Consider the following 17905-nt stretch of genomic DNA (forward strand, 5'->3'; position numbering starts at 1 on the left):
AGACTGATCCCAGGTCTATCAGGAAGAAGTTGAACGGCAGGAAGAACTTGGTTTTGTAATAAATAACTCAAAGTATTTTTCGACAGACTATCAATGAAAAATGTTCCGGTAATATACTCGCCCAAAAGTTCAGCTTTTGAGGGTACTGAGTATGGAACTGAAAACTTCTGTGCTCGTTTTCCTGAGACCAGTAACAAACAATTGAAGGATTGTGTTAACCATGTAATGGAAAAGACGACTCATTTGAAAACTAAATATTTTCATTTGCCTTTTTCATCATGGTTTCATAAAATGCCATTCTTCGCCACTGGTCTTCAGGAAACATCTCCCGAGTTTTGGAATATTTAAAACATTTGTATCTATGTTTTTTCCAAATACTCGTCACAGTTTTATGGTGCATACCCAGTTCCAATACTCATGTTCGATCAGGTTGAATCCAAAACTAAAGCACTAGGTACACACGATTTCTTCCCGCCGTTCTATGTCCTGGAACCTTTCAATAGGTGGTTGACCTTTGACGTGACCATTTCTACATTCTTAGAGGCAAAAAGATGTCTCAAAATTTGACACGACATTTAAAATAGTTTTAGAACAAGCAATAAATCGCTGCATTGTACTGCCGAATTGTCTTCATAAAACAATTTAATTACTTAAGCTTTTTCGGAAGAGGTATAAACAGCTATAATGATAAATATTTAAAAAAATTAAAATAGCGCTTTAAGACTTAACGGTGCAGTATGCAATCACACAGCAAAATGAGGCCTGCTGATTGTGCCTGCCGAAAATAGCAAATCAGACGATCGGAATCCGCCGCCCGCTTATCAACCAGAAAGTAAGCGACAAGCGGTGTTGCCAGTTATAATGCGTATGTGTAGTCTTCTATTCGCCAACCTGTATACGAATATTTTGCCATTTAAACAATAAAACCATAGATATTTTTTTCTAGGTAACACTAAAGCTAAAAGAACAAGTTTGGACTATGGCTAAAAGTCGTGCCTTAATCGGATTTCTCGACCTATGTGACGATGGTTTTTTTACGTATGATAATATGACTGGATCAGAGGATTCTCAAGTTGTGGGATAGAAACAACTGATGAAATAAAAAATAATATATTAACCTATATACCTAAAAATTGTAACGAAACAATAAAATGGGAGTGTAAAATCACAGTTACTGGATATTAAATATAAATTAATCAAGTATGTAATATAAAAATCTAAGTACAAAAATAAGTTTTTTTCCGCCTTTACCTTGAATATTATTGCTATTAATATAAACTAATTAGCCCTTATTAGTAAGGCTTTTTTAAAACACGGTGCTATAAATTCGGCTAAATACATTTGGATTAAACTTCAGATCAATATTAACTAAAATATGATATTTAGCATAATTTATACACCATCGCAGGAACAATTATTTGCTACGAGGATTTTACGCACTAATGTCTATTTTTTTAATAAATAAGAGTAAATATTGTTGCATAGTAATAAGTCTGCAACTTTTAATAGTAGATTATATAATAATAATAAAATTAACTTTAGTTAACATTTAAGTGAGAGGTCGTGAGATTCTGTCATTTCTGTCGATATTAGTAGAACATGTGGGTTTAAGAAGATTTTAACTTTTGAAAGAGGCAATATTTTATTTTTTTTTTAGCTCGTTAGTATATTTTACTTCAAGCATTATAAGTACATAGAGATATAACTAAAGTGGAGACAAAATAAATCATTCGTTCAGTTCAATTTGTTAAAATTCATACTTCAAAATTAATAGAGGGACCGCAGAGTAATGTAATTTCTGTGCATGTCGATGTTTGATTGTCATTTGTCAGATTCAGGTCAAACAATCGAGGAATTTTCAAACACCTTGTAAAAGAACTTTTACAGCAGATTGCATCAACGGCACGTTTTTAATCGTTTATTACTATTGAGACGAAAAATTGGTCTTATATGATAATCCAACATGCAAAAGGCAGTGACTCTCAAAATGAATTACCAAAAAGTGCCGCAAGGAGAAGTTTACGTTTGGTAAATTTGAAAAATTTCATTTTGAAGTGCTGAGACCTGGACAAACTATTAATGTCGACATTTATCGTGAGTTATTGGATAGAGTAAACTAATCTTTATTCGAAAAATATTCAGTGAACAGAAAGGGCGTCATTCTGTAATACGATAATACAAGGCACACATTGACATTGGAAAAATTAATGAATGATATGGGAAGTACTGCCTCACCCACCATACTCGCCCGACGTCGCATTCTCGGATTGCCATTTATTCCCATCCGTAGATGTTCTTAGCGGTGAAAAATTTAGATAATATACAAAAATGTAGAAATATTTTACTCAAAAATCGACTTTTATCGGTCCGGGATTGAAAATTTGGCAATAAATGGCAACAGGTTGATAGCGAGATTAAAAATAAATACTTATCGTAAGAAAGCGACGTTACTTTCAAAAGTGTTAATCCTTCAAACCCATGCGTTAACTATTGTCAGGGGTAACATCATTGCTTTGTATTATTGGGTCGTTTTTGGTGACGAATCAAAATTTCATTTATTTGGACGTGAGAACATGTGGTATTGCGTTAATAACAAAATAATATGTAAAACTCATACTCTTAATCGACAAAACATCAGTATTCAAAGATTAATGACATGCGGCTACGGTGTACAGAAGTCATTCACCAAAACGGCTACTACACCAAGAATTCGTTATATTATATCGTCAGTGTAATTCGCAAAGTGAGTAACTCCATTTTTATTAAAATATATGGATTATTGCGCCATCTAATGCTAGAATATCAGATCTATTGTCTGAAAAATGCCTATGTCCGGAACATTAACTGTTTTCGAACAGAAGCTGGTACAGAAAGTTGCTGAAAATCTCCGCGCTTGAAATTGTTGACGGGCAAAATACGTATCTCCAGCCAGTGCCATTGTTTGACATGTGGATAAATGAGTGTTCGTTGGTTTACTTCTGTAATCTTTGCATTTTTGCTTAAAGTTTGTGCGTTTCTTAGACAATATTGAGAGGGGTAAGTCTATAATTAATTATTTTGTATGCCTTTTTTGCAATATTTTAGAAATACCTGCTTTAAACAGTTATTTGTTTTTCTGAGGAGATACGCATTTTGCGTCAAAAAGGATAAATAATTCCAAGAGGAGTTACGAATGTTTCTACAGTAAAAATTATTACTTTACAATGTAAATAGTTAACTATTTAGGTCAGTAACCAGTAAAATTTGTATTGATAATTAATTCTCATTAAAAATAATGTATAAATTTTTTTGCTTACAATGAAATAAATGCTTTTTATTGGAATTAAAAATTATTTAAAAAAACTGTTAATATCTTGATTCAAATCAATTGCATTAAGTTATAAGCGATACATTTTAATGACAACGTCTAAGCGTGTATAAATAACTGATTATTGGTTTTTTTCTATTAGAGTAGTTGAAATCAAAATAATACACGTTTTATTTCTTTTACAGAAATGGCTAAAAGGATAGACACAATTATGAACCTTTTACAAGGATCGACAAAGTTAGTAACTGAGACAAATTCAATTCCCGAAAGTGAGAAGCAAGATTCAAATTTTTTCACTTCTTCTGGGGATACAAATATTATTAAACCTGATGCTCCTTCTATATGTATAATTCAAAAAACGATATGAATAAAAACGTTTCTATTTTTGAATGTGAGAAGAAAGTGATAACTCAGCTGGCACCCTCTTATGAAGATACAGTTATTATACCTCCTTATTCATCTACCGCTCAGAGTAATAATGATGATGAAGTTATTATAATTCAAATTGACAGTGGGCAGACAAACATTTGCCCTGATGACCTGGTGAATTATGCTGCAGAAACTGAAGTGATGCTTAATAACCAAGCTATTGACAGCGAACAAGCGAACATTGACCCTGATGACCTCGTGAATTATGCTGCAGAAACTGAAAAGATGCTCAATAATCAAAAATTTCTGTGGCAAAATCGGTTTTTAACTTGGCAATTGAAAAAGACCTAACCATAATACAAAAATACCTACAGAAGGGTCACAGTCAGATGGAGGCGGACAGCATGCATTCAACTGTAGAGAGGATGATTAGAAAGTCCAGAATTAACGTACCAGCTGATTACGTTGCGATTTGCCAAAAAGCATGTTTGAAAAGTGCTTATAATATTTGTCACATGATTACTTTAAGAACGTAGAAGGGAAAGATAAGTTTTATTGCATCCATACGACCTGGAAAAAGAGTAGGAGATCCTCAAGTAGTTGACTGAAAAGCAATTAAGTACACTAGAGAAAACATGTTTTTTAAATTAAGACATTCAGAATTGCAATGGAAAACTTTTCCAGTCAGATTGCCTGCAAACCTGAAATGTGTAGACTTCGATACCTTGCCACCATTGTACAGAACCAGACTCCCCATAAAGAAAAAAAGAAAAAAAAGTTTACCTCATGACTACCATGCATTTTACGATCAATTACCTTATAATAAGTAGAATCCTGTACATTTTATAAGCATCTAATTTCACGTTTTTTTAAGAATTTGATCTTATTTTTTTAGTTATTTACGGTTAATTATTTTTAGGTCAGTCCCTGGTACCTTAATTTTTGTAACCTAATAACTTGCGACTTGACCAGTAAGTTTAGAGTTGTTTGTTGTGTTGTGAACAAGAAAGACAACCTGTATGAATTTTTATTTTATGTAGAGGAAGAAAATAAAGACTATTTATTTCTAGAAAAAAAAACCGTATCTCCTATTTTTTATCAAAAAATTAGTTCACAAACTGCGTATCTCCATTATATTTATAAAAAATGTAGTATTTAAGCCTCAATACCAAATATTATTCTTTTACTTCACCTAACTTAACTAACACTCATTTAAACAAATTTCCTTTTAACCTATGTTAGTAGTACCCACATTAATCAGTTTTTTAGCTCTCCTGTAAAATTTTGCTAAATGGAGTTACGCACTTTGCGAATTACACTGATGATATTACGATGTTTTATTTTGGTACAATGGTTCGGTAATAAAAATTAAAAACATTGTTGTTTTTTACATAATTCACAACATTAGTTAAAAAATTTGATTTGGTATAAAAATTTTAGGATGCCACGAAATTTAAAAAAATATGGAACAACAAAATAGTCGCACTAGGTACGAAAATATTTTATTCCTCTGCTAAAACGTAAACTTTAAAAATACTATGGCATATTTATTCCTCCTAGTTATAACTAGGAGGCAGCCCAACAATATCCAACAAAGCCGTCATAAAACTACCTCCCACACTTATGGCCGAAGCTCGAAGCTAAACGATTAACTAATGCGTGAGATGTAACTAAGAAGTGAACGCTTCCACTGCATTAGTTAATCGACACGAGTTTTGATTCTATAATTAAGAACATTTCAAGGAAAACTTAACTTGATTCAAGTCTATGCTTCAACATCGGCAGGGACAGAAGAGTCACTTGAGACGTTTTACTAATTTATTAACGAAGCTTTGACTAATAAAATCGAGAGATATAGTTTTGTGGCACTTTTCATTGCCAAAATTGGTCGAACCGATTATAAGAAACTTCGAACTTTAGGGCTAGGAAATGATGTTCTGCCAGAAAATAATGGTCACTAATACATTTTATAAGCTTCTTAAAAGAAGACTGTATACCTGGCGAGCACTTTACGACGGAATAAATAAATACTGGAAGGCGTTTAAGAAGCTGGAAACATACTTACAGACTGGTTAAGATCTGCCTTTATGCAATGCGCAAGTGTGCACTGTAAGCTTAATATCCCATGTTTTAAGATATTAACAAATGAAATGTGGACATTGAAGAAACACTGTGGGTTTCGCAATGGTTTGGACACTCGTGAAGGCCTTTTCTCTTTTAACATTTTGATTCACAGATGCTTGGATGTAAATCAAGATGCGTATGCCTGCTCTATTGATTGCAATAAAACATTGAACAAAGTACGTCACAATCGAAGGATTGACGTTTTGAACACTAGGAACCTCGAGTACCGAGATGTTTCAATTATATCAAAATTATATTATAACAGTTTCACTTGAAGAACTGCAATCAAACCTTGTATAAATCAAACGGGGAGTAAGACAAAGGTGTGTACTGTCACGGGCATTGTTTAACGCACACTTTAAACAAATAATCTCGAAGGCTTTGAAGGTCGACACGAAGGATATAAAGCTGACTGCCAGTCAATAACATCCGATACAGCAATGACATCAGCCAATAATATTTAAGTATTCAACATTTGTGTAGCAGAGAACTTAGTTTACATCTTAGTTGTGTACGATGTGCGTTTATATCTAATGGCATTGTTTATCATAAACTAACGTTGTATTATATATTGAGGTTTTAAAAAATTACAAAGAAGTGGATCACTGATATTTTTCGTCGTTTTGAGAAGAACGTAAGTAGATTTTTGGGGTTAACTCGGAAAATTATACCGGACTGACATTCTATTATAAGAGTTCCAATCTGCTTCAACACAGTCTCGCTATACTACTCAATCTATGTTGGCGATTGGTTAATTGGGACGTTATCTCCACTGTTTTGTAAGGTGTTGAAGGTTGGACGTTAAATGTAGACATATTAAAAAAAAAGGCTTTTGAAAGATGGAAGAATATAGAAGTATACTAGAGATATTCTCGATACACCAAGTTATAAACGTTAAAGTCCTAAGTCGTTTAAATAAACATGAGTTTTCACTAAAGATAATTAAAATCAAAAAGCACTTATACCTAGAGCATATGTCAAGAGGATTGAAGTACTCATTGTGCCAATACTAAAAAACTGGAACACAATCCTTCCAATACAAAGTACATGTAATACATTCTTAGTAAGTAAGTATCTGCATCATGAGATCCCTAAATTAGGAGAAATCCTCGCACTGCGGCTCTCCTTAATATAAAGCATTAGGAAAAAACTTCTGACATTTGACAAAATACACACACAAATCCTGAAAAAATACATTCAGGATAAATCGTTCAAACCAACAAGTACTATATCTTTTAAATAGAAGACATTCGGTAAACACAAGTAAGACACATTAAGGATGGAACTTTACTGAACTAATTTGATGCCTTTTACGACACACCACTTTTAATTTGTGAATTATTTAGTCAATTACAAGTGAAACACTTCAGACTAGAAGAGACAGTTAGGACAGTGGTGGATTGATATAGATAGGCTTCAAGACAAAAATATTCTTAAGGTAGGACTGAAATGGAAATTTCGAAAGGAGAAACTCGGCTGAAACAGGGATATCGGCCCCGAAGGTTGGCTTACTCCCATCATTAATATGGGACGTGTTGATAAAAGGACTTCTCATAATGGTAAAGGAAGACTTAAAACATCGTAAAAACGCGGTGATTAAAACCCTTAAAATCTTATAATTGACCACAATAGTTTTAAAAAAGTGTAAGTAACAGTATAGTACGTAATATAAGTAATAAGTAGTTTTTTTTTAATTATGATATCACAGCAATCAGATTTATAACACTAATTTTTTAAAGCTTGACATGAAAATTCTAGTTATATGATAAATTAAGAATCCAGGAAATATCAAACATTCTAAGTTTATGGCTAGGGGAACTACCGACTTGTCCCAAAATACTTTGATTGAACAGGAATATATTATACAATGGAACACTAGCCACCTGTGCCTGTTAAAACCTAATGTTTTAAGTACACTTTACAAATATTGTCTCCCTTTCGTTATACATCTATGAAATTGTGAATAATTATTATTTGCCATTGGTATATCAATTAGAAACAAAAGTGAAATAGGAAATATAAAAATAATATAAACAGACCTACAATTGTGACCTATAGTATTACAGCTATGTATTACACAATTTCTCTTTCTATTTGATGTGAATGAAGTAGTATTTTTAAACTAAGCAGACGCATACCGTCTCATAAATCTTGACCTTAAAACTTTGGCAACACTCCAAATTAACTAATTTCCATCAAGTGCATTGCCATGGGTTTATTAAAAATCTAAACAAAATAAACTAAATTGTATTAGTACTACCTGTAACTATTTTTTTGTCATTTATAATATAAGTATACTTAAAAAAAGAAAGACTAGACGCTTACATACAAGGGGAAAACATTAAAATTAATTATAGTAAAAAATTCAGATCTTGAATAAAAATGTATGGTAGGTATGGTTCAAGAGGGTAAAAGTAAGTAGTTAATAAATAAATAACCTTATTGTCTGGCACAGATTATTATTATGACGTATAGAAAATCAAACCAAAATATTCAAGTTTTAAGTTATTTTTTATAGAAAACTTCCACATAGTCACAGTTGCTGACATTGGGCAGTAGCAAGCAGATAAGCGCAGAAGTATTTTGTCAAAAATAGTCATTGTTATCATATACAGTGTGGTGACTTTAACTGGAATAAATTATCTTGAAAAATTCCTGAGACCCGTCGATTTTTGTTTATTTTTTTCACATTTCAAGTTTTTGTATTTTTTCACCTACACGGGGGGTCCAAATTAACTTTTTTTTTTCAAATGGAAAGCCACTTTTTTTAAACTCTCATTGAAAAGAGCCCTTTTTCTTGATTAAATTGCCCTATTTACTTTTGTGATTATCTAAAGGAGAAATACGAAAAAAAAATAAAAACTATTAAATTATTAAAAGTCTCGAAATATTTTGTGTTGGTAAATTTTTGGCGTGTTTGTTTATTTTATTGGTATCGAGATATTTCCTGACGTTGTAGTGTCACTGTTAAAGTGAATTTCAACCAGTTGTTAAATAAGTTAACTTATATTGAAATTTATCCGAATCCCACAAGATTGAAATCTTAATGATGATTGGTTATGGGGACAGAAGTCGTACTCAGCTAGAGGTTGTCCACTTATTCAGGCTGAATTATCCAGATTTGCCACCTATTAACCAAGGTACGGTTAGTAAAATCGAAAGCAGATTTCGAGAAGTTGGGCACGTGAGGGATGTTTCAAGACAAAGGTCTTCTAAAATCGATGAAAACACCCAATTAAATGTATTGTTAGCGATGGAAGAAAATCCGGTAACTGCAGCCAAAAGAGTAGCAAATGCATCTAAATAAAATTGAAAATGAATTGAAAATGTCTTGAAGTACGCAAAAGCGATATCTCAAGTACTAAATTATGGAGCCACTCGTTAGTATATAAAGTAGCAAAGTGACTAGTCCAAGATGTGTACAATAGCAGCACCAAGAGTATATGAATTTATGAGTATGTAGTTATTGAGGCCATCTCACTAAACAGCAACAAACCAGCTCCAGAGGAAGACCTTTTACATATCGATTTTTTATGGATAGATTTTGCTGAACAAAAAATTTATGAATACGCAAAAATGGTCCAAACTATAGGAAGTACGGTTTTGCAGCGGAATGACTGATACGAGAAACACTCCAAGAACTAATTAATTGGAATATTAAAGTTATCGATAGACGACTCTCGAAAAATGATTGCACATATATTATTCGGAGAATGATCCTAAGTAATACCGTGGAGCGATACGTCGTAGATTTGTGTTAAGCAGTCCAGGTTTAATTAATGAATAATATGTAAGATGAGGAAGGCCAGATTTTCGCATAAAAGCGCCAGAATTTACACCAGCTAGCCAAGTATCGCAGATAAGCCTTCAAAGGTCGCTGTAGTTTCAGCAACACTTAAAATACCCAAAACAATTCACCTACTATAGCCTTACTATCCACGGGAAAGTACAAGTCATCCTGGACAAGGGCAGGTAGCAATACATTCCTTCGCCTACGAGCCGACACGTGGCTCTCCGAAGTGTTGTGGCACTGAGTGGAATTATTTATCAAGAAGGATCTTGAATCCCAGAGATTCCATTATTTTGAAGTATACCGTTGGTATAATTTCAAAAAAGTATAATGCCTCACATACCTAATGCCAGCTCTATAGCCAGGCCCAAGAGAAATGTACTACGGTACTTGCAACTTTCAGGGTCACTTGACAATATATTATGTGGAGAAACCCGACACTCCAGCTACTTGCTGCAACTACCTCTGGGGCCATCCCACTTCCTATCTGCCGGAAAAATAGCTCGATGAACTCGATTAGAATCTCTATCGCAGTCTTCCCTTGCAGTCACTTTGCATTCCAAAGGTAATCAGTCAAGCTCCGCAAGGAGAAACAGCAACAAACCCAAAAAGTTCTAGATCCATCAATCTCCGGTCAGAGAGAATATTGTAGAAGAAATAATCCTAAATGACCTAGAAGCCACTACTACTAAAACTCACAAGCTTTCCCCCCGGACAGTTTGAATTTCAATTCCGGAGAGGACACTCCAAAGTGCCTTAGATCAGTTATAGTTGTCCTTAACGTAATGAAGAAACAAAGGCATTTGATAAGATGGTACAAAATAAGACTGGTATACCCCTTACAGAACCTAACATTCCGTGTCACCGAGGACAGTTTCCTTTTTACTTCTTGCGCAATCCTAGCAGGAGTTCCACGAGCTTCAACCTTTTCCCTACCCCTATGTCCGAGATACCCAGTCCAATCAGATCTACCAGTTTACCAGCGGCAGCCATAACAACCTCGACTGCACAAAAAATTGAGCGTCGCTCGTGTTTACAGGGCCAACTTGACCAGCTAATGACATGGATGAACTAAGGGAGATTACAGGTCAATCAACGTGAGAGATTGAAGTGGAAAGTTGTGAATCTCCCTTGAGCCACACACATCAAGTATCTGTGCGTCTGCCTCGACCAACACCTTACCTGGGTATGACATGCGTACTAACAAGCAGCGAAAACAAACGCCAATTATATCCGTTACGCCACACCAACAACCGACTTTCACTAAGAGGTAGGCTCAGGACTTACAAGATGTACGTAAGGTCAATTCTTTATCTGACAGACAGGAGTTAAGACTGTTGAGAACAGGGCCTTAGGCTCCCGTCCTTGGTTCGTCAAGAACAGAGACGTCATCACTTCGTACAGAGACTTATGCAGATACTGCAAGATCACCTCAAAAAACTAAACAGACGGTCGCTTCTTAAGGTGGTCGACAATCCCCTAATGACACACCCTTACATGACAAAGACTCATCCAGAAGCGACACACAGACTGCGAGAGACCCGCTCGGGCTAAAAATGCCAGTCAACCAAAGATCACCCACCGAAACGAACCTGGAATGCTGCAAGTAAATCATGATCTGCATTAGCAAAAAATGATTCGGCTCAAAGAACAGTGGGAAAGAAAGGCTACACTGCTTTTAAACCATAATGTCAAAAACCAAAAGTCAAAAGTTAAATTTCTAGTGAGTTAATTTCTTTAAAAATATATTTTGTGGATGGAAAATTCCGTTTCATATCTATTAGCTGAAACCACTATATTATAAAAACATGTGACTTACCATGCACATGATAAAAATAATAGAAAACCAAGATTTTTGGACAAAAAATGTACGGTATAAAAAATTAAGTTGATAATGCGTTTCCCAAAATAGAAAAGTCGAACCATAACAAGAAAGAATAAAATGTCAAAGCTCACTTACTGGTAAATATCTCAGTAACCTACGAAAATTGATAAAGTTTTTGGACGCAAGTGAATAAGCACCGAACGGTGCAACGTTATTAATCTCTTCATTTAATTGAAACCATATCTTCAATGGATACGGGATACGCATGCAGAGGATCTTTACTTTAGACAATTTGTTTTTTTTTAAGTATTCCTGTAGTTATTTTTACAACGTAATAGCTTATGACAGACAATAAGATGATTTGGTCATAAAATTACTGTGAGATATAAAGTTTTTTTTACGGTTCTTTCCTCTAACAAACTTGTAAACTGGTCAAATTTCAATTATAGTAAATTGAGCTTGATTATTAGATCAAAGAAATCAACTTAAAATCCTTTATTTTCACGCGTCATTAAGTATACCTGCTTAACGCTATATGGTCCTGCGATATTTTTCATTAAAAAAAATTAAATATATCGCAAAAATATTTATAAACTTTCTGGCCAAAACCAACTTCTGGTAAATCCTGCTTAGATCCGCTACCTTACAATATTTAACGCTACTTCGTATATAGCTGATATACGGCTCATAATAAGAATGTAGTGGAACATTAACATACTTATATTATTATCTGAAAAACAATATTTACCACAGCCAATGTTTAATCTTCTAACGAAATCCCTTCAAACTACATGGATATTATTATGAATTTCGTCCGAGTACAATTTGGTACCAGCCATGTCTCCTATTTGCTCGCCTATTCGTTTTAATTCTTTCATACTTATTTCGTACTTGTGCGCTACAAGTGAGCGATAAAAATGTATCGCGAACGCTAAAAACACAAATAAAATAGGCACTAGTACGACACAAGCCGACCAAGCAGCCGTTGTGTTCACGTTATAAAACTTTAGCCAACAAATAATGGCTATTTCTGCTAAAAACAGTAAAAGACCCAGTAAAGTCGAAAATGCCCAGGCTATTTCTATGTACCAGTGAAGCCTTTCATGGGGTGATTCATCAACGAAGTTTATTCCTGAGTCCAAACTACAAACTGTTTCAATATTGGGTAGGATACATGTGCTAATCATTAATGCTAGCATATGTACGGCAACCAATAGGGTGGTTATAACGGCGAACACTACTAGAACTGGTCCAGGAATTGAAGATTCGTTGTTGAGCTGTAGTTCCACCATTGCCACCATCGCGAAACCTGATAGCAAGGCTGAGGTTTTGCTGGAAGCTTTCAATTTGGCTTTGGAGAGGTGCATCTTTCGCCAGGAAAGATAGCGGGGAGAGCCGAACATTTCATCGTTGGCAGACATATTCTTTCTCTGAAAAAAATAGAAGAATTATTACCATTACCAGGTATACAGGGTGCTGATTTTGTCGATATAAGACCGCCACCCTCCGTTATTTAAAATGTCCGCCTCCCTTCTTCGTCCCCTTTTCCCTTGTATCGACGACTCTATCTGAACTGAACCCCTATAATTCAAAAAGATCGAACTGAAAGAAGAGCCTCGCCCGATATCACCACCCGACCCCCCCCCTCCCCCCGTACTTCTTTTAACCCTTTAATATGCCATCATACCCTTTCTCCCCCAGCCCAGTTCGTTCATTTCATTCCCCCAAAAGGGTGGAGTTTTTGAATCGTCATCCTTAAAACCAAATTTGGGAGACCCTTAAAGACCAGACTAGACTTCGATAATTAGAGTTGTTATACTGTAATGGTAAAATAATGTACATATATTTATAAAATAATTTTTTTCTATTTTAGTGTTTAATATTTATCAAGCAGTTACATTCTTTTCATATGTACTTTTATAATAAGTTTCATCTTCTCACGCCTTACTCCGTCTAAAATACCGGATTATACAAGGTGTCCGGAAAGTCAACGATAATACTGAAGGGGCTGATGGAGCAACTCATAAGCACCCAGAAAAACATAAAATGACCTTAGTAAAAAATCGATGGTTTTCGAGATATTGGCACTTTAGTGGAAGTCACCAAAATCCTACTCTTGGATCAGATTTTCGATTGTCACGCCTTAAAAATAGATATTTTTTAGAATCTCTTTTTAGCTATGCAACACTGAATAGCCATTTTACTGATCAAAGACAAACATTAAACTAAACGGCCAAAAAATTTAATAAGAAATCTATTCTAAAATAAAGTATTACTTATGTTTATTTTTTAAACTTTGAATTTGACCGCTCATACTGGACCAAAAAAATTGTACGGCAATCTGGCTAATACCTTAAAAACTTTGCTCATTTAATCTACTTTTTAAAATTACTTAAATGTTTTTTTAACAGTTTACTATTATTGTGTTATAGTAAAAAATAACCCTAATTCACCTTATGATATCATTGTAAAAAAATTAAACAAATTTTTAAGTTATGTTTAAAATGTTTTTATTTAACTTAAAAATTTAAAAAATCAAGAGCGAAGGTAATTCTTATCACCATAGCAATAAACAACAAACATTTTTGGAATTTAGTTTGTTTACAGTATTCCGTGAACTAACTACTTTTTTGCTTGTATCCTAACGTTTCTGTTACCTTTTGCTTTGGATTTGTTTTGAGTTCATTTTCCTGTAGACTGTGTTCTTTGAGCTGTTTGTTTTATTGGTTAATCATTTATTATGCCCTTGCCGTATACCGCCCAAGAATATGCATACATGCATCTCATTTATGGTGAATGCAGAGGAAATGCTCTAGCAGCATCTAATCTTTATCAAGAAAGATATCCGAATTTGGCCCAATATCCTGACTATCGTGTGTTTATTAATGTTCACCGCTTATATTCCGAAGGCAGAATGCCTCATGCTCCTGTTCGAGAGGGAAGACCTCGTATTGATTATGTTGATCAAGTTTTAGAAGAAATTGAAAATGATCCGACTACTTCGGCACGAGCAATCGAAAGAAGAACAGGGATACCGAAATCGGTAGTAAACGACATCATTAGGCGATTTCAATATCACCCTTATCATGTTCAACGAGTGCAAAGCCTACTGCCTCAAGACTACGAACCACGCCTACAATTTTGCCGCAGAATGTTGCAAAAAAATCAAGAGGATCCGAATTTTTTAAATAATATACTGTGGTCGGATGAGAGTACATTCAAAAAGGATGGCTTTATGAACATGCACAATTTGCACACTTATGCGTTGGAAAATCCCCACTCTATTCGAGAAGAAAGGTCACAGTACCGATTTAAAGTAAACTTGTGGACCGGTATCTTGAACGGACTTGTAACTGGCCCATTCGAATTACCAGAAAATTTGAACTGGCAGGCTTATTTAGATTTTTGTCGAAACAATCTAACAATTCTTTTAGAAGATGTTCCTTTGGCCAGTCGCCGAATAATGAGGGTTCCAAAATGATGGTTGCCCGGCACATTATGCCCATGAAGTTCATCGGTATTTAAACCAAACATACCCCAACAGATGGATCGGCCGACTTGGTCCAATTTTATGGCCTCCCAGGTCTCCAGACCTAAACCCCCTCGATTTTTTTTACTGGGGTTGCATAAAAGAAAAGGTTTATGTAAGACCAATAAATAATATTGCTGAATTACGGCAGCGAATAAATGATGCAGCCCAAGATCTTAACGCTGCCAGGAATGCAAGATGGATCAATAGGTCATTTATTAAAAGATGTCACGCCTGCATTCGCATTGGTGGTAGACAGTTCCAACATATTATTTCATTTTTAATTTTTTTTTTAAGTTAAATAAAAATATTTTTTGAACATAACATAATTATAAATTTCTTTTATTTTTTTCATAAGGTAGATTAGGTTTATCTTTCACTCTATCACAATAACAGTAAAGCTTTTTTTAAAACATATTGGGTAATTTTAAAATTAAATTAAATGAGCAAACTTTTTAAGGTATTAGCCGGGTTGCCGTACAATTTTTCGGTCCAGTATGAGCGGGCAAATTCAATGTTTAAAAAATAAAAATAAGTAATACTTTATTTTAGAATAGATTTCTTATTAAATTTTTTGGCCGTTTAGTTTAATATTTGTCTTTGATCAGTAAAATGGCTATTCAGTGTTGCATAGCTAAAAAGAGATTCTAAAAAATATCTATTTTTAAGGCGTGACAATCGAAAATCTGATCCAAGAGTAGGATTTTGGTGACTTCCACTAAAGTGCCAATATCTCGAAAACCATCGATTTTCTACTAAGGTCATTTTATGTTTTTCTGGGTGCTTATGAGTTGCTCCATCAGCCCCTTCAGTATTATCGTGGACTTTCCGGACACCCTGTATATTTATTATCACAATATTACATTACAGATCATATACAGTGCATCCGTAAAGTAGGGAATAAATTCAATAAAAATGAAATGGACCTCTTCTAAAAAAAATGCAGAATCAGAAAGAACAATTTTTTTTACAAAGGATATGGTACAAATTAATAGTAGTTACATAAGCAATTTTGAACGAAAAATTATGATAAAATATAAAGAAATACCGATCTATATTAAATGTTCGAATTGAGCACCGTTAACAACCCGACAATAACCAACGCGATTTAAAAATTCTTTTTGAACGTTGTCAATGACATCTGAAGTAATATTTCTAATTTCCTGGCGTATTTGTTCTTTAAACTCTTCTAAACTTGCTGGTTTAGTGATATACATTTTACTTTTTAAGTATCCCCATAAAAGTAATCGAGGGGAGTTAAATCTGGCGATCTGGGTGGCCATTCAATGAACCCTCGTCTATCTATCCAACGATTTGGAAAAATTTCATCTAGAAAGTTCGTGCATGTCGGGGTTCTTCCAAATACGAATACAAAGTTATCAGAGCGGGGATAAGATCATTTTGAAGAATGTCCAAATACCTCTCACTAGTGAGAGTTCAGTTATTGAACCCCGACCAGGGTTCAGTTCAGAGTATTCCGAACATGCCTGAATTCATGAAACTTCGGTTTAACTCTGCTTACCATGCTTTAGCTAATAGACGATCGATCAGGATGAGTTGCATTAAATAACTGAACCACCTCCTTTTGAGTAAGCGACGTATCTCCGAAACCAATCATGCTCAAGATTTCGATTCTTTCACGTTCGGTTAATTTTCTCATATTTCATACACTAACAGTAGGTAATAAAGTGTTGTCACTAATAAAACGCAGGTTCGATTTCTAAACTTGGCAAATCTTTTTTATTTGTTCTTAATTTTTTGATATTGGCTTTTAAACCATCCTCATTTATTTGTTTATATAATTTTAATATTTAGTAACTAGTCTCCGTCCGATTTTACCAATTTTAACTTAATTTTTACCCTTGACTTGTATCATGTAGTGTTGTTCTCTGCTTCTTTTTTCGTTCTTTTTATTATACACAAGGTAGGAACTAGATTGTAATTTGTAATTTTAGTGTAAATTAGGTTTAGCTGGTAAGTTTTTATAAAGCTTATTGTTTCTGTTTCTTTTTACAGTGAATCTGATGATGCCTCGTATGGGCGAAACACGTGTAATCCTCTGACTTTTTCTTAAACTTGAGACCTGTGACTTAGAGTTTATTTCATTACTATTTAACAACGACAACAACAACTAAAAAACCAAAATACCAACATTTAACTTAGATAGGTATTTCTTTTATTTTACATTTTATCATAATTTTTCGTTCAAAATTGTGCCATATCCTTTGTAAAAAAATTCGTTCTTTCTGATTCTGCATTAAAAAATGGTGGTTTCCATTTAAAAAACATATTGATGACGTCATATTTTTGTGCCATCCTGTATATTTAATTTCTACCTAGAAAAACCCTAAACCCAATATTAAAATCGACGGGTTCGGTAATTTTTTTCAGAAACGGTTTTATTAAACCAACGAGCTTTTGCAATAATTTTGACAGGCATTTATTTCAAATTAACACCAACTCAATGCTGTGAAACACTACAGAAGTTGAGATGGGTTATCCAGGTGTCAAACAACTGCATTGTTTAGTGAAATTTTAAAACGTCCGGGATTCCCGGTTCAAGTTTACTTGACGACGCCAAACACTCAGTTGATATTTTGGTCTCGTCCAGCAAAATGATACCTAATATTTATTTACCTCATTTATTTAAGAATTTGTTTTTTTCATTAAAGTTGGTACCGAAATTTGGAATAGATTTTAAGAGCGAAAGTTGTGGAAAACACTACTCTAGAGGATTATTTCAGTCGTGTTTCTCTTGCAAAAGCTCGGATTAATATATTTTTGTAATATTGGCAGTAGAACATCATGTAGGACATTTTTGTTTCAATTTTTTATGTCAGTAAGAAATTATTTAATTATCTTCTTGTTGCGGTAAGATCGCTATTGAAAGAGCGTATTATGATGTTGAATAGTATTTGTTGGATAGCATGTAAGTACTTTGTGTATGTGTTTTTACAGTGC

At 34.1% G+C, this 17905-nt stretch overlaps 2 protein-coding genes across 9 annotated transcripts in view; one reads left to right on the forward strand and one right to left on the reverse strand.

The window, feature by feature from the left end:
* LOC126742562 (MORN repeat-containing protein 3-like) overlaps nucleotides 1-1170 on the forward strand; it is a 35601-nt gene extending 34431 nt beyond the window's left edge. The window contains exon 5 of the mRNA XM_050449282.1: nucleotides 947-1170. Coding sequence (XP_050305239.1) covers nucleotides 947-1084 — 138 coding nt within the window. The 3' untranslated portion in view covers nucleotides 1085-1170. The remainder of the gene's footprint in view (nucleotides 1-946) is intronic.
* LOC126742564 (calcium release-activated calcium channel protein 1-like) overlaps nucleotides 1-17905 on the reverse strand; it is a 91713-nt gene that overhangs the window by 8564 nt on the left and 65244 nt on the right. For 4 of the 8 annotated variants that reach the window (XM_050449285.1, XM_050449284.1, XM_050449287.1 and 1 more), the window contains one exon: nucleotides 1095-12845. In XM_050449285.1, the coding sequence (XP_050305242.1) occupies nucleotides 12198-12845 (648 nt within the window). In that variant the 3' untranslated portion in view covers nucleotides 1095-12197. Of the gene's footprint in view, nucleotides 1-1094; nucleotides 12846-17905 lie in introns of those variants that run through there. The other 4 variants (XR_007662606.1, XM_050449288.1, XM_050449289.1 and 1 more) reach the window with 2 other exon arrangements.

Source organism: Anthonomus grandis, chromosome 11 (genome assembly GCF_022605725.1).
Source record: "Anthonomus grandis grandis chromosome 11, icAntGran1.3, whole genome shotgun sequence".
Taxonomy (NCBI): domain Eukaryota; kingdom Metazoa; phylum Arthropoda; class Insecta; order Coleoptera; family Curculionidae; genus Anthonomus; species Anthonomus grandis.